At 53.2% G+C, this 21,592-nt stretch overlaps 7 protein-coding genes across 7 annotated transcripts; 4 read left to right on the forward strand and 3 right to left on the reverse strand.

The window, feature by feature from the left end:
* Positions 1-154: 154 nt before the first annotated feature.
* BDZ83DRAFT_651885 (Erv1/Alr family protein) lies at positions 155-810 on the reverse strand (the record flags this gene model as incomplete). The annotated part of the gene is made up of 2 exons (XM_060510488.1): positions 155-593; positions 692-810. The coding sequence occupies 2 exons, from the start codon at positions 808-810 to the stop codon at positions 155-157; spliced, it is 558 nt and encodes a 185-aa protein (XP_060364770.1).
* Positions 811-1,264: 454 nt separating this feature from the next.
* On the forward strand, positions 1,265-3,063 carry BDZ83DRAFT_621699 (uroporphyrinogen-III synthase). The gene is made up of 5 exons (XM_060508284.1): positions 1,265-1,564; positions 1,659-1,736; positions 1,789-1,912; positions 1,995-2,316; positions 2,398-3,063. Exons 2-5 carry the CDS (start codon positions 1,690-1,692, stop codon positions 3,027-3,029), a joined length of 1,125 nt encoding a protein of 374 aa, XP_060364771.1. The 5' UTR covers positions 1,265-1,564; positions 1,659-1,689; the 3' UTR covers positions 3,030-3,063.
* Positions 3,064-3,982: 919 nt separating this feature from the next.
* On the reverse strand, positions 3,983-5,126 carry BDZ83DRAFT_752297 (uncharacterized protein; the record flags this gene model as incomplete). The annotated part of the gene is made up of 2 exons (XM_060514178.1): positions 3,983-4,975; positions 5,055-5,126. 2 exons carry the CDS (start codon positions 5,124-5,126, stop codon positions 3,983-3,985), a joined length of 1,065 nt encoding a protein of 354 aa, XP_060364772.1.
* A 5,385-nt stretch (positions 5,127-10,511) lies between these two features.
* Positions 10,512-13,109, forward strand: BDZ83DRAFT_577893 (metallopeptidase; the record flags this gene model as incomplete). Its single annotated transcript, XM_060505067.1, has 4 exons — positions 10,512-10,874; positions 11,038-12,748; positions 12,826-12,952; positions 13,013-13,109. 4 exons carry the CDS (start codon positions 10,512-10,514, stop codon positions 13,107-13,109), a joined length of 2,298 nt encoding a protein of 765 aa, XP_060364773.1.
* A 1,125-nt stretch (positions 13,110-14,234) lies between these two features.
* BDZ83DRAFT_577911 (CDP-diacylglycerol-serine O-phosphatidyltransferase) lies at positions 14,235-15,279 on the forward strand (the record flags this gene model as incomplete). The annotated part of the gene is made up of 4 exons (XM_060505072.1): positions 14,235-14,310; positions 14,373-14,468; positions 14,591-14,784; positions 14,911-15,279. The coding sequence occupies 4 exons, from the start codon at positions 14,235-14,237 to the stop codon at positions 15,277-15,279; spliced, it is 735 nt and encodes a 244-aa protein (XP_060364774.1).
* A 547-nt stretch (positions 15,280-15,826) lies between these two features.
* On the reverse strand, positions 15,827-18,361 carry BDZ83DRAFT_719661 (threonyl-tRNA synthetase; the record flags this gene model as incomplete). Its single annotated transcript, XM_060512199.1, has 4 exons — positions 15,827-16,034; positions 16,089-16,145; positions 16,207-16,345; positions 16,399-18,361. The coding sequence occupies 4 exons, from the start codon at positions 18,359-18,361 to the stop codon at positions 15,827-15,829; spliced, it is 2,367 nt and encodes a 788-aa protein (XP_060364775.1).
* A 462-nt stretch (positions 18,362-18,823) lies between these two features.
* BDZ83DRAFT_529745 (H/ACA ribonucleoprotein complex, subunit Gar1/Naf1) lies at positions 18,824-19,464 on the forward strand (the record flags this gene model as incomplete). Its single annotated transcript, XM_060503320.1, has 4 exons — positions 18,824-18,890; positions 18,995-19,045; positions 19,113-19,213; positions 19,300-19,464. Coding segments are annotated over 4 exons (384 nt in total), but the record flags the coding sequence as incomplete, so codon positions are not given.
* Positions 19,465-21,592: the final 2,128 nt, after the last annotated feature.

Genomic DNA, 21,592 nt, shown 5'->3' on the forward strand with positions numbered 1-21,592 from the left:
TCAGCATGCTGTCTTGCTCTGCTGCCGCTGGGAGAGTAGCATCATCTATCAAAGTCCAACACCCGCGGCTATCTTCGCGATACTGCCGCGTGTGCCTGTCGCCTTTGTTCGCCTGGTTTTGTACACTTTTTATACATCTCGGATCGCGTCGCTTTCAATCGCAACGGCCGTCTTTCCAACCCGTCCGCCATCGCTCTTCCCATTTGCTGCAGTCAAACTCCTTTTTGCCTAGCTTCCGATTGACCTCGTTGTGCGCCTCGCACAGCCAGTTCCCAAACTCGCTCCGCCCCTCCACTCGAATCTGTTCCTTTTGTATGTACGATTGGAAGTCCTCGGCACACACCCAGCAAGGGTAAAGCTTGGAAAATAGTCTCATGAAACCTCGGAGGTCGTCTTTTTGGCTAGGAGAGGGCTTTTCGGGGTACGTCGCGGCGATCGAGTGTAGCAGTTGCCAAGTGCCTCGTCCGAGTGCCTCGACATCCGGGGGGCAGTCGTCGGTAGGTGCCGAGGCCACCGGAGTTGCTTTCTTGACCGAGCCATTCATCTGAGAAGCCCAGCTCGAAAAAGCGCTCTTGGATGAGCAAGACCGACATCTGAAGATGACCTATGTCAGCTGTATCTCCGGCGAGGAAGCACCGACGGATCGGACCAAAGCCGACAGATCACAGCCAAGAGACTTATGAGAACTTACGGTTTGCCATCTGGGCCCAAGACCATTCCCTTTGGTAAAGGCTTGGGCTGCTCAGCTGCCGCCGTCGCCGCGGGGCCTGTGGCGTTGCTTAATTGAGGGTCTTGCTCGGCGTCGGCCATGGCGATAATGCTGCGCGAGGGTTTCGCCCTTGTCGCGAGGTGCGAGCCTAATGTCGACGGGCCCTGTAGAAAGAATATGGATGCGACAAGGGACTTTGAATGGGGTGATCTGCCCAAGTGCGCGCGATGTCGGACAATCTTCGAATTTTGGTTGGGAGGAATTTGTAAGCTGAAGAGCTTCGTCGGTAGGTACCTCGGGGTAAGAATGTCGATTCCAGACCGTTATCGATAAGCTACCATGACCACTAAGGTAAACCTGTGGAAGGTAAGGCAAGCTACTAGGATCGCCAGGCACTATCTTCGATCTGACATTCCGAAGTGATGACGCCGGGTCCACGGGTGGCCGGCTCTTGTCGGCAAGCGTCGGGAGACTTTCGACGTACTCAGAACTAACAATTGGGATTCGGTTTAGTTTACCGTCCTTGATTTGTGTGGTGTGAGGCGGGAGTCTCACGGTTTACGGATGCTGCAATCGGCGCCTTACCGGGGGGTCCGCTGCTTAATCGATCCCACGGTATCCGCAATGTACCAAAGGGATGAGGTGGGGTGGTTTTCGTCTCTGAGCCGCATGGCAGTCGTCCAAGGTCAACCCATTTGGTCACCCTGGCAGCTTTCTTTTCGGACCGTCGAGATGCATCCATGACCCGGGAGTTCTTGCAGAAGTATCCGTAATAAGGCACGAGTAGTTCCATCTGGCCCTAGCAATCGGGTGCTCTCTCTACTCATTGCGACTTGGGAGCAGGCCATGTGTCTGGTATTCTCCGAAACCCCCCCATTTTTATCTCCTGAGCGAGGAATCCGATGAACTTCGCTGCGTTTCCCATATCTGATACGAGAAACTCGTCCAGGGCTCCAGGTGCTGTGGTGCTTCGTTAGATTATGAGTCTTGAAACTTTGAACTCGACATTCGCCTTGCAATTGACAAGGCAAGTCGCTCGAGGAGATTCGTGTAAGTGAATTGGCACTGACTTACCTAAGACAGTACGTAACTACACCTTATCCCAGCTCCGCCTGCCAAAATTCACCAAATTGCCCGCGGCGGGGTACCCTCGTTCAATGCGATAACCATCATGACGGCGAAATCAAATGCCAAATTGCGCAGGTGAGCCGGAAGTCGTCGCCATTGATCTGATATTTCAACGTCCCATCGCTTGATTTGCTCGCCTTTCCTCATAACGATGCAGCGGACTCTAGAGACATTCGCCATGGCTCAGAACCCCTCATTAGCTTCGGCAGTCAAGGTGCCCATCCTGCTGCTCAAGACAAAGTCAACTCCAGGCGACTCGTATGAAGACCTACTCTCACGTGAAAGTGATGGGTGTGCCTTTGAACCAGCTTTTGTCCCTGTTCTGCACCACACCTTTCAGGAACAGGGTTTGGCGACGGTCAGGCATGTCTTGCAGCAACGTGGGATCAATCCTGGTACCGATGCCTCCTACGGCGGTCTCATTTTCACCTCGCAGCGAGCGGTGGAGGCGTTTGCCAGCCTGGTAGATGAGAGGAAGGGTCCGTCGCCATCGCACCCGCACCATGGGCTTAAATAACAGCCCCTCGACCGCAAGAATGCAGAGCTGACCAGATCGACAGGCACTGAAGAAGACTGGCCTCATCCCCAAAATATACCAGTCTACAGCGTTGGCCCGGCCACCACACGAGCTCTCCAGTCTGTCTCACCGCACGCCCCGTTGCAGATATTCGGCGAGCACACGGGCAATGGCGATGCCCTGGCCAAGTATATTATGGACCATTACGGCCAATGGTACCAAGACCGGCCGACGAAGCCACCGCTGCTCTTCCTCGTTGGCGAACAGAGGCGGGACATCATCCCCAAAACCCTCATGGATACCACTTTGCCCAGCGGAAAAAGGATACAGGTAGATGAGGTCGTGGTCTACGGTACGGGTGTCATGGAGTCTTTCCCTCAAGACTTTGAGAAACACCTGAAGGATACCGAGGACCGGCCGACGCGATGGGTGGTTGTCTTCTCCCCGACTGGCTGTGAAGGCATGCTGCGCGGGCTGGGGATGCTGGACGAGTCCACGGGGAAGGTCAAGAAGGATGGACTTGAGGGACGCCAAACGTTCATTGCAACGATAGGCCCGACGACGAGGGACTATCTCAGACGAACGTTCGACTTGGACCCAGATGTTTGTGCTGAAGAGCCAAGCCCAGCAGGCGTCCAGCGAGGAATCCTTAATTTCATGGGAAAGCAGACATAACATCTTTCTGAAAATATGCAACAAGATAAAAACGTCACATGAACCGCCTAAAAGCGTCCAAGTGATAACTAGACGATGAGGAGATCATGGGGAGCACTGGGGGTTTGTGCCCTGCTTGTGACCATATGTGACCATTTCGTGACCTCAGTCCTTCTTTCCTTATGATTGCAGTACATGCATGCATCATCAGCAGAGACACGTAGTTGTCAAGTCTTTCACCTTCAAACCAGCATGAACCGCACGTAATCACTTCGCTACCTTGCTTAGAGACCCGACCGATGTCGAAAGTTTGGATGCAGGTTGTGTGCATTACTACTCTGTAGACCGTCTGACGTTACACGGGCACGCGTGATCAAGGAGAACTCGCCATTATGGGGCTGAAATACGTTTTGATTGGCTGCTTGTCCATTAAAATCGAGACGCGACCTACGCGTGTCTTACGCGCAACTCTTCCAAGCTTTCAACGCGTCGCATCCCAAGACGCGTTGAATGCCACACGGACCTCGAGACCCAACTGGGGCCCTTTTGGATCCATTCCTAGCCAAACGATGAAGTGACAAAAAGAATTGGTCAAAAAGACACAGAAAAAACAAGCTTCTACATGTGAAGCATTTGCTGAGCCGGGAACAAACAATTGCCTCGCACTCAATCCGATTTGGCGCTCTCAACGCCTCTGGTTCCTTCCGTGGCCCCACGCGTGAAATGAATATCAATGGCTCAAAAGAAATATTTTCGTAGTACCGTCTCCTTGTCGAAATAATGGCGGTGTTGCTCACAATGAAGCTATTCTCGTCCCTCGTGAAAGTAATTGCGGAAAGAGACGGGGTAACATCTCCGCTTTTTGCATAGGTTGTGCCGGCCATCATGGCCAGCGTTTGGTATCATTCAAATGTATAGTGTTGGTGATAATGACGACGAGAGAGCCACGAGACGCGTCTGCAGGGCATCTCTGATCAAGCCAGGGGCTCATCAAATGTCAATCGTCTCCTAGCCAGACTGACGGGAGTCCTCGCCGAGGAGAGTGCGACGGGTGTCTTCCATGCTTTTTGAGCAGGACTCGGCGTGATGTTGACAAAATCTGCAAAGTCGAAGCCTTGTCCGGGCGTGTTGGGGAACATGTTGCCGCCACCTGGGGTGGTCATGTGTGAAGAAGGTAAAGTCATGTCTCGGCTGACCTTGGAAGGAGGCGTCGAAGGAGGCTCCATCCTTGTCTTGGTAGATGGGACGGCGGGTGACGGAGAGGCAGCCAGGTACAGCAGAAGGTCGGCGCCTTCTTGACCGGATTTGACGGGTTCACCGTTGGCGCCTTGGTCTCTAGTACGGCGGTTGGGCAAGACTCGATTGCGCATTGGTGGTGTTGTAGGGGGCGAAGACCGAATATTTGTGGTCCTGAATGACTGCACGGGCAATAGATCGTCTTCGTCATCCGAGGCTGCCGCAAAGTTTGGCGATACCAGGTCGTCTGCTAGTCTTCGAGCCCCCTGAAAGAACGAGACATCGGGCCCAGTGGATGTGGTGAAGTGTTGCTGTCTTCTGGGCTTAATCGGAGACGACTGCGCTAGCTGATGACTCTCTTTCCATGAAGTATGACCGTGCAGCGACTTGATGGGAGTAGGGGAAGAGCGATAGCGTTTGCTTGGGCTAGACGATGGACAATCGAAAGATGCCATATAGGTGCGCTTGCGATGGCCGGTGCTCCCGTTGCTGGAGCCGATGGCGTCGGAAAAGAGGGGAGCTTTCAGAGGAGAGCTCATGAGGGCTCTTGTGGGATATGGAAGGTCGGAGGCGCTCGAAGAGGAGTCGGACAAGAGGTCTCCCTCGGCTAAACGCTTCCGTCGCAGTTCCTCCTCATACTTTGGTTCGATGGTATCAAGTGTCAGGTCTTCCCAGCCATGCTTGGTTTTGAATTGAGCGAGCGCGAGTCGGTTCTGTAGTCTTCGTGCTATCTGTAAGATTGTCAGGATCAGCGACGTATTGCTTTGTGAGGTGCGTTGCGGCCTTGGCTACGGCCCTTTGTCGACATACCTTGCTCACTTCCACCCTTTTCAAGACCTTGTCCGCCACCTCTTCAGGTTGTTGCTTCCACACAGAAGACATGACTTGGAGGTAGGGCATGCAGTATCCCGTGGATTATGTTGATGCTGTTGCTGGATATGCACAGGCTCTTCTCTAGCCAAGGCGATCCGAGTGCAGAGAGTAGGAAAGTGAAGCGTCGTAGCCGTCGGTTGCCGCCTGCTATAGTGAAAGCGGGGGAAAGGAGGATACTGGGTGACGGGAGTCCAGTCCAAAGGCCCGATCGTTGACCTTGGAGAGAGGGGGGGGGGATGAGACCTTGAGAAGCCCGTAGCAACCAACGGTCAAAGGAATGGTGGATGAGGGGTTGGATTGTTCTTCTGGAATGCGTGGGAGGACGGAGTGTATTCAACAGCAGAGAGAGAAAGGGGTGTATATGTGTGGTTTCAAGATGGAATCGGAGGTAAGGAGCAGGAAGTTATCCCAAATCAAAGTCATACACTGCGTTGCGAGATTTTGCGATGGAGGAGAATGACAACGAAAGAACCTGGCTGAACGGGGAGAAAGAGGAAAGTTCGGATTGAGTGGTGTTTCCACCGGGTCAGCTGGCAAACGTAGCGCAGTGAGTGGCCCAGTCTCAGCGGATGGAGGACCCAGACGGGAAGCAAAATTCGCCTACAGCCCACTGGACCCGACCAGACTCGTGGGCCACCTGCCGCTGGGCCCCTCTGAGTCTGCTCCTCAGCCCGGGCAGGTTTCCCGTCCCATTGACGAGGAAACGACCTGAAGCGCCAAACACCCCTCTCTACCTTAGGCTCTATCTTTACCTTACCTGCCATCACCCGACTTTTGCTCTGGAAGGTACTACCCGCTATCCTGTTTCGTGAGCTCGCCCGGACCTGCCCGTTCCTATTCTCACCTCAGGTAAGGTACCTCAAGGTAAGGTCAGGTCAGGCACCTTATGGGGGAGGTATTTCATCCCTATCTTACTCTGGATATTTGCATTCGATCTTGATCTTCAGGCAAGGGAAAGGCTGTTGATGGTGCACATTTGGCAAGAGCCGACCCCCGTCAAGCTGAGTGCCGATAACCTCCACTATCCGTTCCTAAGACCAGCCGGCCGGAGTGAGGTGTAGGCTCCTTCAGATGGGGAGGCCATGCTCTAGGTACTCACATACTGCATTTCTGAGACTTCCCAAGCAACTAAGGTAACCCTCGTCGAGGCCCGGGCAGAAGCGACGGCACGGATCAGAAACGCCTTACCAAAAACGGATCCCAGCTTCCCCAACAGCGGGTTTGCTCATCTTACTTGCACTTGTCACGGCAACTGAGGCGAGGGCGGGACCAAAGAATCTTTCGTCCTCGTTGCCGACCTCATGCTTCTCGTACCTTGAAGCTTGTCGAAAATGTCGCCAACCGGACTGATGCTCGCTTTTTCTGGCTCCTCGAAAAGCTCGTCTCAATGCCGGTGTGCTGCAACCTTTTCTGACGCATTGGTCATGTATGGAGTAGTGCGCCATCACCGTCAAACGCTTGACTGAATGAGACTGCAAGCATGCGCCATACTTCTTACAAGAACTTAGTCCGTCTCTTGTTGATCCGTCCCGGTCACGAACACTACAGAAGACTTGAGATTCGGTTTACTGTGTTGGTGAGTATCCGCAAGCCGTGGCCATTGGAATGGATGTCACTGGAAACGTCGATGCGTTCCAGATCTTGTGTAGGCATGACTCTGTTCAGCATTCCAGCCCATGAGATTCCTTTTAGATACCGTTGGCAGGGCACTCATCTACCAATCATACGTGCGGGCAGGACATGCAAAAGAGGTGTCCATGTGCCGAAGAGGGCATCCTCTACCTCATCTGTAAGGTGCCCGTGGTCAAAGTAGATGGTCATTTCCCGAGTGCTCTCGGAGTCCAGGGGCTAGAAGGAAAAATCAATTAAGACCCCTGTCGATGCTATTCGCTCTTTGGGCGCCTACCCACGCGCAAGCTAGCGAAGTGAGTTCACTCTGCAACCTATGCAGAGGCTCGTCAATCTCTCCCTGCCACCCAATTTACGACACCGACTTGAGACATGCGTGGTTGGTTGTTCGAGCCTCGAGGGACCGACGAGCGCCCCTCGCGGCGTGAAAATGGGCAAGCCTTGGAGGGTGAGTTGGATGTCACTGAGAAGCAACCGCCAGAGGCCAGTCTCAGCTCACCAGCGTTTCCTTCTCTCCGACCTAGAGTGATGTCTGGATCCACATCAGCCATCAGCCAACATAATGTTCAATCACTCGGCACCTTTGATACTCGTAGCCTACCTGTAGAAAGCATCCAGGAAAAAAGTCGTTCGTGATGGTATCCATGGTCAAGGGCATCATCGTCGTTGGTGAATGCTGCGGTTGGCGACCACAAACGCATATTACTTTTTCATGCTCGCAGGGTCAGTTAGCAGAATGCCCATGCGGCAGCACGCCGTCTGCCGATCTTGAGAATACGAATGCCTGACGGACCTGATTCCGTACGGTATTCCTTCCAGTTGGTGGAGATAATTGGAGATCGAGGATTGTGTACTCCTTGATCCAGGACGGATACGTAATTACTCTGTCATTCTACGAATAAGACGGATAATCGGACCTCTCTATGCGAATATATACCAAATGAGGACACTTCCTAATTGCATGTGATTATCATGCAGCATCGAGGGTAGAGTATGGATAAACGGATAGTCGTCGCAAGCAATTGAATACCTACCAGTTGTGAGAGGTACTGCATGAGGATTCCATGGATGGGAAAGTGCCCATCCGGATCCTATTGTCCCTTGGGCGATACGACTATGCAGACGTGCAGAATGGTGCAGGGAGGAAGCAGTCTAGCTGCAGCATGCGCCTGACAGGGGGACACTACCAAGATATCCCAGACAAACAGAAGAGACTCTCAACCGGTTTCTTAGTACTGGGGAAATAAATGACATGGCACAGCTCCCTCTCCCTCTCCCTCCGCCCCCCCCTCCCGCGCTGCCTACTTTGGCCAAAAATAAAACCAATGGGCCACACAGTGGGCTTGTGGGCTTTGTGAGCCGGAATCGACAGTCAATGGCAATCGGCACGGCTAGTGGGTAGGTATTGTCAGGTACCCGAAGCCACCACCAACCACAACCGTTGATCTTTGCCGTCGTTCCAACCGAATTGGGATGCAATAAAGGGAAAAGGAACTCTCGCGGATACAGATCGGAGCTATATGTACTTGCTAGGACTGCAGAAGCAATCAGTGTTCAGCTTACCGCTGCTAGGCGATAACGTCTGCAAACAAGGAAGGTCGATGGAACAGTTATAAAGGGCGACACGCAAGTTCTGGAGTGCCATATCCGTCGGCGGGCAACGGACATGCGGCCACCGAGATATAGATCCAAACGCTGTATCCTGTTATTAGGGAAAAGAGCTGCCAAGCACCCAAGGTACGGATCGAGGAAAGTCGTGTTATAAGTCCAACTTAGTCGAACAAGGGATCGACCACCGAGCCAAGATAAGATTTGGATACGTTAGCTTCCAGTGGCCGCCCATCCGTACCTTGCCGTGCTTGTGCTTGCGTGCTAGAGCCTAGAGGTGGGCAGCATGTCGCGAAGCCGATGGTGGTGAGTGGTGAGTGTTGAGTGGTGGTGACCGAACCTCATCTCGATCACACCTTTCCATTTCGACAGGTGGATCCATCGGTTCGGCGCCCACGCCTCAATCCCCGGTCCTTGCCGCCCGAGCCTGGCTGGCTGCCTTGTCATCATCCTTGGCTGATAGGTACTGTAAGGTGGAAAGGTACCTTAGGTACCGGGCCTGGCACAGCCACAGCCTTGAGCCTACAGATACCTAATCAGCCACCCTCAGGTTCGGGAACCTGGTGTAAAAAAACAGACACCTAATACCGTCGGTACCTTACCCTCCATGTAGGCTGTAGGTACTATTGGTTTCTTGCTAGCCGCACTTGTTTGCGTGGTGTTGACGAAGACCATGACGCTAGTCTCTAAATACAAATCTCATTGGAAGTCGCCCCCACTTCCGTTGGCTGGGTCTTTATCAATGTGGATGTGAGAAACTTGAATGCGATGCGACAGCTGTACCCATACTTCGTGCGGACATCGAGAACGACATGAAGGAAGACACATGGATTTGAGCGGGATCAGCAAGGAGAAATGGCAATGGCTATCTGCGGATAAGGTAGATATTTAGGTACCTTCATTAAATCAGCTAGGTGGCTACTAGCTGGACCTCAAGCGCGTAGGTACAGAGTACGCTGATCTGTCAATGAGAGGTTCAATGTTCGTTATCTCGCAGTTTCGAGGCCAGGTCGCTGAAGCCCATTTCCCTGCCCAGTCTCGTTTTTTCTCACTCCGTTTTCCTGGTCAACCAAACCCCCGGTCGCAATCTCAATTCGTACTCATGTTTCCCACTCTCGAAACACAGCAACGTCATCGACGAACTTGCTGCCGGTTATCTGCCGACCAGCATGTCTACCTGGCGTGTTAACAGGCCTCTTATGCAAATGTACGAATCCACACGCAAATCTTGACATGGGGTCTTGCCGTTGTGCTGCACCTCAATTTGCGCACCCGTTCGTACTATGCTAGTGTACCTGCCTACAGCGCATCCATTATCCATTTGCTGTCCCTCTTTGGACGCGTAAATCTGGATTTCGCTCCATGTCTAGCTGCATCTATCGGCTCTCAAATGGAGACAGCATCAAGACTACGGATACGCTTGTCAAGCCGGGCCGTGAGACGTGAAGTGTGGACGTAGATGTGGACACCAACTGGACCACACCTCACTCCTTCTGGAGCAAGCGTCCGGACCTTGGACATTGCATAGGTACGCAGTACGGATACCGGTATTGCACACTTGCACACTTCCAATTGTTGGACAACTTTTTTTGGTCACCTCCAGAGTTCCTTCCCAAGCTTCCCCCCCATCATCCCATCTCTCATCCCGTCCTCTCTCTCATCCCATCCTGGGTCTGTTCCCATACTTTCCCTGCAGACCACTTGCGCCCTTTTTTCTTCTGCCTTTCTTGTTTGCTCTCCTGTTGCGTTGCCAATTCTACCTTCTCGCACCTGCTGCTGCTTGTCAATTGTTCTTCATCGCAGCCGCACGCCTGCGGGATCCGTCCACGTCGCCTACTTTCCAACGTCGCCCATCCCGCACCAAACACACACTCGTTGCAGATACCACTCGCTGATCAGTGACCCATTTCGAGGAACCCTCCCCCCGTCCGGGTTCTGCTGCCGTTGGGATTTCACCTGTCCTCAATAACCTACTTATCTACCTCTGCTCGTTAAGACAAACCCAATTCAGTTCTCTGCTCCTCCCTCCGTTGCACCCGAGCCCGACTCTTTCAACTTGCATCATCTGCTCCTCCAGGACGCTGCACATGCCAAGACATCTACTGCTGAAGCTGTCACTTGTTTGCGGTTGAGCTATCGCATGCTCTGTGAGGCACAATGGCCCCGTCCATTCTCAACTTCAGAGGACTTCGGCGTCGTTCGAAAGCCAGCTTCAAGACCGACCGCTCAAACACCGACGTTTCTAGCGATGCCAGCAACATGACCACGCCCACTGCCACAAGCGGTGCCTCGACCCCACCATCCATGGCTCAAGCCTCCGATTCTGCTCTCGATCTCCAAGTAAAGGACTCCAGTGGGGGCAATCCTCAAGCTCGCCCGCCGCTGCAACCTGTGCCCAATTCCCACCGACACAGCGTCTCTGGCATGGCAGGCCTCGGTTCTCCTGTTGTGGGCGGGAAGTCGGCGTTGCCAGTATCCCAATATGCGCCCCGAGTTGCAAATATCACCGACAATGCCTGGGTAAGTCAATCATATGCATGGGTCGCGGCCCCGTGTGGTGTCACCTTTGCTTCTCCAATCATGATCTCGGCGGCTTCGCTCGGACGGCCAGCCACAGACATCTGCAACCTCGGCCACCAACTTCTAGCTCCAGCCTCCGAGCGCTCTGCTAATACTTGACAAGGTATACCAAAAGGTTCTACTCGTACACGGGACTATTGGCGACTCCTCGCAGCACTCTCTCGATGGCACAGTTTCGGTAACCCGACTCGACGACAACTTTCCACCAACATGTTGGCCCGCATGCAACTCCAATTTCAAGGCCCTCGTCTACCTTCAGCCAGGCCCAAACAAGATCCGCCTCGACTTCTCAAGTCCAAAGCTACCCAACAGCTCGTCATCTAATCCGATTCACGCATCTTACTTGACGATACACATGTTGCCGGCGAACAATGCACCTCCTCTGCAGCTCGCTATCGTGGTTGCCAAGGATTCTTCCGAGACCTTCGATGCAGTACCTACAAGGATCGAGCGAGAGGGCAATGATTTGGAAACGGCAGTCCGCAAATTCCGAATGGCCGCCTACCTTTGGCAAGCCTTTACAGCTGAGCAAATGTGGCGAAACAAACTTGGACGTCGTGTCTTCAGATTTGAGGAGGAATGGACCGCCGGCACATCGAACCAGCGGGATCGAGAGAACGGAACCTTACGCTCCGAGGCCAGGATCCATATCATCAGATCAGACAAGACAGTCGCCGAAATTCGAGATCTCGAGATGGCACAACAGAATGAGAAGGCGAGCAAGAAGGGGGACCTATACGAAATAGCTGCCGAGGCGGTGAAACAATACTTCAGGCCACTAGGTGGTCAGAAGCAGTACGTTTCCGTGTTGATGCTCGACACGCAATGGGATAAGGAGGCCAATGTTGTAAGGGGCCACGCGGCGCTGGGCGGGAATGCAGGCGATCTGCACTTGGCCATTTTCGGGTCCCATTGCCTGCAAAGCTATCCCACGAGTTTCGAAGAAGTCGTTCCTGCATTTACGGATTGCACTCCGACTGACCTTACCTATGTCGCCAACGACTGCAACCAGGCTGGCAGCTCTTGGGAGGCAGCGAACATCGGAATTGGTGCCCATCTGCACGAGACAGGTCACCTTTTTGGATGTCCTCACCAGGAATCTGGTGTGATGCTCCGCGACTACCTGACACTCAATCGCAGCTTCGTGACCCGCGAGGCATTTTGCACAAGGACCAAGTCCAAGGGGGGCTTGGTTCTTCAAGACGACGAGTGCGGCTGGCACCGCTTGGATTGCTTACGTTTCCGCGCCCATCCCTGCTTCAGGTTGCCAAACGATCCCCCCATGAACGCTGACGACAGCGTCCATGCTTTCCCAGTTGAGAGCGGAAACGTGGTTGTAATGGCGGCGACTGGAATTGCATTCATCGAGCTATTCGCGGAGGACGATGATCTCTGCCGAAAATGGATTGAGTATCCCCTCGAAAACAATTCGGTACAACGTCAACTGACTTTGAACGATCGCGAACTACGCGAGAAGCTGCCAGAGAACAAGCGGAAAGGGCGGCTTAGGGTGTCGGTCAAATCGCATGGCGGTGGTTCCTTGGATATCGATGATTTCAAAAAGCTGTGCTCCAAAGAGTCTTCATTCAAATTAACACCTGGTCCGCTCGGCAAGACAGCCTACAGAGGCAAGCCTTTGGGCAACTCAGCCATGGATGGGACTGAACCACAGGAAATCATTTTCGAGAGCGGCGGAAAACAGAACCGAGTGCTCTCCCGCATTATCTTCTACCATGGATACGCTGTAGACGGCATGGAATTCGTATACGACGATGACACAACACAATTATTTGGGAAACGGGGAGGCAAAGCGGGTGGCGACGCGTTCGATTTTGGTACGTCCTTTCTGTCAGGGCCAAGCAAAGCCCATGAACTAACAGATGCGCGTTAGACATTCGCCGGGGTGAATACATCTCAGGCTTTTACGTCCGCTCGGGTGCCTGGATTGATGCAATCCAGGTTCTCACGAGCTTGGGCAGACGGTCGCCTATATTCGGCAATGCTCAGGGTGGATCTACGTAAGTCTAGGCAAATGCAGTTGCTATTTAATCGTCAGTTGTCGCTGATAACCCCGACAGACATACTTTGATACCCCCGAGAGGATACACCATTTGCGGTGTGGCAGGCTCCTGTGGCGCCTGGGTCGACGGGTTTTCGATCCTCATTGTTCGATAAAGGAAATCAGTGGCGTTTCTGTCATTCTTACGAGCGGCAGCTGGAGATAAAACTTAATAGTATTTACGAAACAGGAGGAAGAATGGGAGCCCCAGTGCCATCATCCATGTGGCATGGTTTCCTGGCTCGTCCAGAATTGATGATGGAAATTGCGCGTCTTTGCTACAACTTCCTGGCGAAGCACGCCAAGACACCATTCGCCTTACACTGGAGTATTACGTCCCAAACTATGGCACGCTACTCTGGTTGGCGAGCATCAAACTAGGGGTTTGCCAGCCTCGGAATACCTAGCAGACGTGACGTCTTGGACATGGACAAGACTACGTACGGGACACGGTGAATTGGGTTGGGTGGCCACTTCGACGCAACAAGCGAAGGTGGGTTTTATAGCAGATGAACAAGTGATCTGCCTCGTCGTTGTAAGTAATACACGAAATGAATACACGGCTACATACATGGAGCTTAGACCTCGAAGTGGCACGCACGACATTGACAGTAACCTTCTATAAAGTAAGAAACTTGCCAAAACTGCGTCGGCCAGAAATTGTTGTCCCTGGAGGTAGCTGGGTAAAGAAGCTTACCCCAAGGAAAGGTGCGTAGGTGCCCCCTTTGGCATATGCCAATATGGTGCCCGTGCCAAGATCTCTTGGCTGTTGGCGGTGCCTGGACCGTGCAACGTTTCTCGTCATGGTGCAAATCACGTGCACGGAACCTCGTGAGCTGGACCAGCTTCCCCGCTAGTCGGCTTCAGGTCTAGAACGACAGGGCTATGACGGCATGTGCCTTCCCCAGCTATCCTAGTTGGCTTTGAGGCGGAAGAGTGTGACCGACTTACCTCATGCCTACCTACCTCTACCTTGCTTGCCCAGCACCACCGGTCATATTTCTTCCTACACCTACCTCCCACTCCACGAAACTGCGTACAAAAACTAGCTCAATCCTCTCAACCTCTCTTCTTCCACACCTCTCGTGCTTCGTTCCTTCAACGCCCACTGTCGAGATTTCTAAAAGGACCAGGAAAAATTCTACGAAATTGAACGGCTACATCAACAAGAATCTACCGTCTCTCTCCTCCGACGTCTTCACAGTTCACACAGCTAGCCTCAGGGAAAGACCCAACCAAACATGTCGAAACGGACAAGCAGCGTAGCCACCAATGGCAAGGTAGCCAAAGATGCTGCTGATAGCTTCGCCGAGCCTGGTATGTTGCACACACTACCCTCTTTAGATGCGACCCGAGCTAATGCGTCGCTTTCAATGCAGCCCACGATAAGCAGAATCTCCTTCTCGCGGCCGATCCTGGCCACTTCTCTTTGATCCGCGCCCTCCACCTCGCCGATGCAATTACCCTCTGTAATGGTACGGTCTGACATATCCCCGCACATTGTCCCAAGCGAGAAGCGTCTTCTGAGACCGGATGCACTGCAAGGTCATACTGAGATGTTGGAGAACAAGAGCACTGCTGACTTGCTGTGGAATAGGAGCTTGTGGTGTCATGTCAATCTTCACCTCTCTGCGCTACTGTCTCGGCGATCCCTCGTCCACTAGCACGCTGTACCTCGCTCTCTCATTCCTGCCATTCGGCCTTTTCTTCGACTTCATGGACGGTAAAGTTGCGCGGTGGAGAAAGAAGAGCGGTATGATGGGCCAAGAGCTTGATTCTCTGGCTGACCTGGTACGTTCAGACGACAAATCCGTATATCCGGGGTGGATGATCTACACCTAAAACCCTTGGCAGAGATTGAAGGAATCTCAACGGGCGGGATTGACTTGGAACACGCCCGGCTAATGTATGACACAGATCTCTTTCGGCGTCGCTCCTGCGTCTGTGGCATTCGCTCTTGGCTTGCGCACACCCATCGACCACCTTTGCCTGACCTTCTTTGTCCTCTGCGGCCTCACTCGCCTCGCTCGCTTCAACGTGACTGTCGCCGCTCTTCCCAAGGACGCAACTGGAAAAAGCAAATACTTCGAGGGCACCCCCATCCCTACCAGTCTTGGTCTTGACGCTGTGATGGCGTACCTGGTATCTCAGCGTTGGATTCTCCAGGACCTTCCTCTCGGAACGTGGCTGTCGGGAACTGCACTGGAATTCCACCCCATTGCTCTTGTGTTTGTGATTCACGGATGCCTCATGACTAGCAAGAGCATCCATATCCCCAAGCCTTAGAGCGTGTCTCTTAACGTTTGCGGTCACGCAATGAGCAAAGCGGGCAAGAGTCTGTTCTTCCTAGTTCTGGGGACGTATTTGGACTCTTAACACGAGTTCCACAAAAGCAAAGAAACAAAAGGGGTCCTCGTAATAAGATCTATCTGCGCAGCGAGAATGCGAACTGGGGCCATGAGCTAGTTTTTCGCCGCAGAATCATACGAGGCGAGGCCAGAGGTGAACAATACGGAGCGGGAACTGTCAGTCAATTATTAGACTGAGGAAACGAACGTCTGTAGCACAGAGATACACATCCAAGCGCGCACGCGAAAATACAATACGCATGATACCCTGTTTCTTACGCATTTGCCTCCATTGTCACTCGATCGTCGTCCATTGACATCATTTGGAATTCGATTTTTTCCGTATTTTGTTTGTTTTCGCACATCCATGGATACGATTTGTGCCTCTAGTCTAGGCTACAAATTTCAAAATGTTTCACCACCCACCCAAACACCATCTTCAAAATTCATTTTGTCATGAAAAAGCCATGCTCCATCTCTCAAGTTCATGCCTTGTCCTCCTTGGACTTCACCACGGAGGGGAATGGGTTATAGCTGCCGCGCTCTTCGCGCAGCTTCTTGATCTTCTCAACAGCCTCAGCGACGTCAACGGGCTTGCCGCGGTCCTGGCTCGAGGTGTCATCACGGTAGCGGATGTTGACCTGCTTGTTCTTCATCTCCTCGTCACCAACAACGAAAATGAAGTTGTATTGGCTATGCAAGTTAGTCACGTCCACCCCAAACGGGAGCGCAGTCCATGGTACGTACCTCAACTGGGCGCTTCGAATCTTCTTGGGCAGCGTGTTGCCGGACAGGTCGACATCACTAGATAGGTCGAGTTAGCGAATCTCTTCCACATCACAACGGGTAGCGGAAGACTACTTACACCCACATGCCCTGCTTCTTGAAGGTGGCTTGGACTTCCTCGGCGTATTCGACGAAGCCCTTGCCAACAGGGATGACCATGATTTGCCTAGGGCTGAGCCAGAAGGGCCACTTTCCGGCAAAGTGCTCGATGAGGATACCTGGGACATCAATGTTAGCGAGGCTCAAGCGACATACAATCTGCAACTCTTACCTGTGAATCTCTCAATGGATCCGGCCATGGCACGGTGGATGATGACAGGGCGCTGGCAGCCGTTCGTCAAAGGCTTGATGACGCGCTTCTTCTCCTTCTCCTCCTCGCCAGTGCCGGCAGCCGAGTCGATAACGGCTTGAGGGTCCTTTGCCTTGAATTCGGGGGCCTTGGGAGCGGCAGGTGCCTCCTCTTCCTTTGGCTTGGTGATGACTTCCGCTGAGACGTATTCAAGACCAAAGCTCTGAGGAAGCTGGAAGTCCAGCTGAATAGTGGCGCACTGCCACTCACGGTTCAAGACGTCCAGGATCTTGATATCAATCTTGGGACCGTAGAAGGCGCCATCACCCTCGTTGATAGTCCATGGCACACCGCCTTCTGTGGCGGCGAACTCGTCGAGTGCCTGCTTCAGCATGCCCTCAGCCCTGTTCCATGTCTCAAGCTCTCCCAAGTATTTGTCTGGGCGAGTGGAGAGACGGAGCTTGAAGGTGAAACCCAGCAGGCCGTACATCTCGCTGAGGAAGTCAAACAAGTTGCTGATCTCAGACTTGATTTGATCCTCTCTGCAGAAGATGTGAGCGTCGTCCTGCTGGAATCTGCGCACACGGGTCAGGCCGGACAAGGCACCGCTGGCCTCGTTGCGGTGAAGGACTCCAAAGTCAGCAACACGCCACGGCAGCTGGTGGTACGCCTTGGGGGTGTGAGCGAACATGAGGCAGTGACCAGGGCAGTTCATGGGCTTCAAGCCGAACTTCTCCTTGTCGACATCGAGGACGAACATGTCATCCTTGTAGTGGTCCCAGTGACCACTGATCTTCCATAGCTCTGCGTTGTACATGTTGGGGGAGATAACCTCGTGGTAGTCGCGCTTGAAGTATTGCTCCTTGATGTAAGCCAGGAGGGTGTTGTAGATACGCGCACCATGGGGCAGCCACATGGCACTGCCGGGGGAGAGCTCGTGGAAGAAGAAGAGTTGCTGGTCCTGGCCCAACTTGCGGTGATCACGGGCAGCTGCCTCCTCAAGCCACTTCTTGTGCGCAGCCAGCTCCTTTTTGCTAGGGAAACTGACACCATAGACTCGCTGCAGAGAGTCATTCTCCTGGTTACCGAGGAAGTAGGAGGCACTGTTCTTCATGATGCTGAAAGCCTCAATACGGTCGGTGCTGGGAACGTGGGGTCCACGGCAAAGATCGATCAAAGGACCGTTGCGGTAAACAGTGGTCTTGGTACCATCGGGAATCTTGTCGTTAATGATGTGCTGCTTGTACTTGTTGTAGCTGAACATCTCCAGCAGCTGCTCCTTGGTAAGCTCAAGGCGCTCAAACTTCTGCTTCTCCTTCACAATCGATCCCACAATAGACTCCAGGGGCTTCCAATCGCTAGCCTGGACAGAAGCGCCGCCGGGGAGCGCCATCTCGTAGTAGAAACCGTTATCGACCGGAGGACCGATGCACAGGGAGCATCCGAATCTCCTCTCACAAGCCTCGCCAAGAATGTGTGCAGAGCTGTGCCAGAAGACCTGCTTGCCCTGCTCGTCGTCAAAGTTCACCAACTCCAACTTGCAGCTCTTCTCCAGGGGTCTATCCAAGTCCCACAACTGGTTCTGGTCACCGTCAAGTCTTGCGACGACGGTGCGCTTGTACAGGCTGTTGGAGATGCTCTTCGCGATTTCGCCGGGAGTCGTCTCGTAGCTGGTGCCCTGACGGATAGAGCCGTCGGGCATGGTGATGGTGATGGCCTCACGTGGCCTGCTGGCGAGCTCTTCATCGTACTCCTTCTTCAACTTGTCGAAAAGGTCGAGTCTCTTCTGGAGGAAATCGGGGGGAGGGTTGAGCTCGAGGGGTCCGGCCGAGGCATCGCCAGCATCCTTGGCCTTCTTCTCCTTCTTTGGCGCCTTGTCCTTGTTAAGGGCGACCTTCTTGACGCCCTCGGTGACGGCCTCGACGGCCTGCTTCGCGGAATCCATAATGTCGTCCAATTGAGCGGTCGTGCTAGGCGTGAGAAGGGTGAGGGTTGAAAGAGTGAAGGCACACGAAGATCGATTTTCGTGTCAACAAATTTGGGCGAAACACAGCGAAGCAACCCCGCCAAAGCCTACGGTGAGTCAAACAAGGTGTTCGGACGACTTTCTGGTGGTGTCTGGCCCGCACTCCCTGCATTGGAGCCCACCACCCCGCCAATGGCCCTCAAGTCAGGCAGGTGGGCTGGTGGCTGGCCAGGTATTGGAAATTTTGGCGGGGTCCCCCGGAAGGGATTGTTCCGACCCGCCAGCTGTGGCCAATGAGGTAGCTCGATTGGCCTGCACCACAATTTGGTCGCTGGGAAATTTTCTGTCGCCTACCCGTTGGCTTCGTTTTTTTCAATAGCAGCACGCAGCACTCAATACAGGAGCAGCTCCGAACGACAACCCGCCAATCCACATATCAACATGTCATTCGGACGAGGAGCTCCGCGCGGTCGCGGCGGTGGTGGTTTCGGTGGTCGCGGCGGCGGCGGTTTTGGAGGTATGGAACTTTGCATTTCGTTATTCCCAATGCACTTGCAGATTAGGTCTGCTTGGTGACGGAATTTACAGTACGATGCTAACATAACTTGAAAGGCCGTGGTGGCTTCCAGAACAGAGACATGGGCCCGCCCGCGACAATCCTTGGTATGTTCTCTCACCTTCACGCTGTGTTGTCGCGCGAGAGTATTCTAACCGTCCATTTTTGGTATAGAGATGGGCAAGTTCATGCACGCTTGCGAAGGCGAGATGATCTGCGAGAGCATCAACCCCAAGGTTCCTCACTTCAACGCTCAGATCTTCCTCGAGAACAAGGTGCGACCTATCCCTCGTCGATCTACATCTCGATCGAAATAAGCCAAAGGGAAAAAAGAAAAATTCGACTAACTTGATTTTAACAGACTGCCGTTGGCAAGGTCGACGAAGTCCTCGGACCCATCAACCAGGTTTACTTCACCATTAAGCCCTCCGAGGGTATCCAGGCCACTTCCTTCAAGGAGGGCGACAAGTTCTACATCGGATCCGAGAAGCTCCTGCCATTGGAGAAGTTCCTGCCCAAGCCTAAGCCTCCCCCAGGTGCCCCCAAGGTCAAGCGTGCCGGCCGTGGTGGCCCGGCAAGAGGCGGTCGCGGTGGCCCCCGTGGCGGCTTTGGCGGCCGCGGAGGTGCTCCCAGAGGTCGTGGTGGCAGTGGTTTCGGTGGCCGTGGAGGCGGTCGCGGCGGCGGTGGCTTCGGTGGTGGTCGCGGTGCGCCGAGAGGAGGTGGTGGCTTCGGCGGTGGCCGTGGCCGGGGTGGTTTCAGCAGAGGAGGCCGGTAGGCCATGACTGGAGTTTTCAGCTTCAAAGTCTTAGTAGGGGAGGGTTTTATCTGTTGGACTACGACTCTGGCGTTCGGGTTTGCTTTGCTTTCTCATCGGGCCTGGCGATAGGGGTTCGAGGCTACATGTACATCATCCACTGTGGTCAACCAAAAATTAGAGAAAAGTCTTGATTGAAAGTGTTGGACAGTTCAGGATGATCATGGCCTAATATCCGCCAACGGCTGTCTGAAGTCTCCCGGTCACTGATGTTTTATCTCTGCAAGGTCTTGCGGAGGAGCTATTTTGTTTCTCACAAAGATGATCAAAACCAGGTCGATGAATGACTGAGGCCAGTTCTTTTCGTCAGGTCTATCTTCTGGCCCTATACGCATCTCGCCTATTCTCAGCTCAATTCAGACATCATTGCAATGCGACAACAACAGCAGACCGCGCAAACAGCAAAGACTATAAATGATAACGTGAGCCAAAGAATGAATAATACGATCAAAATTCCGAATGGCGGTCTGAGGAGATCGCGCTGTATGATTCTTGGTCAGTAGGCAGCTGAAACAAGTTCTCCGTGGGAACAGGATGAGACTACTAGGTTATTAGCGGTGTGTACGAATGACTTCCCTCGCCTCTGAATGCGTCGTCAGTTCTGATAAGCTCGCGGGTTCTGCCGCGTGTTTCGCTTGCCAGGGCAAAGAAGAAGAGTGCTTGGTTAATATGAAAGACAAAGTGGCTTGGCTCCTACCTAGGCATCCGGTTAAGAACGGGGAGTCTAAGCGGCTTCCGCAGCCCCGCCGTTACCTTTCTACAATGAGGCTGAGTCTCTGACGGAATGTCATTTCCAAAAATATCCCAACGCCTTTCATTCCAGTTATTCCACAGGCAACAGAAGCAATTCGAAATTTGAGAACACGACTGACGAAGATACTGGCCGTTCTGGAGAATTACGATTGAGCCGAATGCCATGTTTTCTCTTGGGTTCGTGATCAACCTGTCTCCTCCGTCACTCATAGTCACTTCGCTTTCTCGCGACTCAGCCACGAATTTCATATCGCATCAGTTCTTTCTGACAACTCTGACCCGAAGTCGGGACCAAGTTCGTTCATCATGCCAGCTTGGCATGAAACAATTTTAACTCTGATCTGAGAACTGCCATTACGGTGGCACTTATCGTACAGGGCCAAGAGTTCGGCCTCTTTCGTGTAGTATCACGGAAGTTCCCTTGAGCGACCTGGGGCGTTTACGAAGGATCTTTGTTGGTGGCGCGGTTCTTTGACAAGTGGGGAATGATTTACATCGTTGGCGCCAATCTCCCATCCTCCTTCGCATCAGCCTTGCTTGCTAACCGGGATCCCTGTTACAACGTCGTCTATCTACACATGTCCAAGGTAGTTGAGATATTGCCGAACATCAAAAGTCCATTCGACGTGTCTGCGTACTGTCTCTCTTCATGACTATCCAGGTACTAGCAGTAGTTCAGACGAACCGATGGAGGTCGTCACATGGTACGACACAGCAGCGCCGGACTTGGGTGTCCATCAACTAGTGTGATCTAAAGACGAGTGTCGATTTGGCAAACTAGTTCAATGTGCCGGCAAGATGCATATCTTGCATGCCGCTTACCGAAGGCCACCCCGAAATAAAAGAGACATGCATCAAGACCCCCCCAAACATGTCTGCCTCGAGCAGCAAACACGGTAGCTCAGATGAAGAAGCATTGACTCCATGGACACTGTTCTAAAGCAAGCTTCAGTAGCCCCGAACCAGCCCTTCGAGACGGGGAACCACGGAGAGGCAGTGGCCTGCTGCGGCGCCCTGATCAAGGCCCATGCCCATGACCATGGCCCAAAGGATAATAATTGCCTACGCCAGCCCCCTTGCGAGAGCC

Source organism: Colletotrichum acutatum, assembly GCF_030867785.1.
Source record: "Colletotrichum acutatum strain CBS 112980 chromosome Unknown BDZ83scaffold_48, whole genome shotgun sequence".
NCBI lineage: Eukaryota > Fungi > Ascomycota > Sordariomycetes > Glomerellales > Glomerellaceae > Colletotrichum > Colletotrichum acutatum.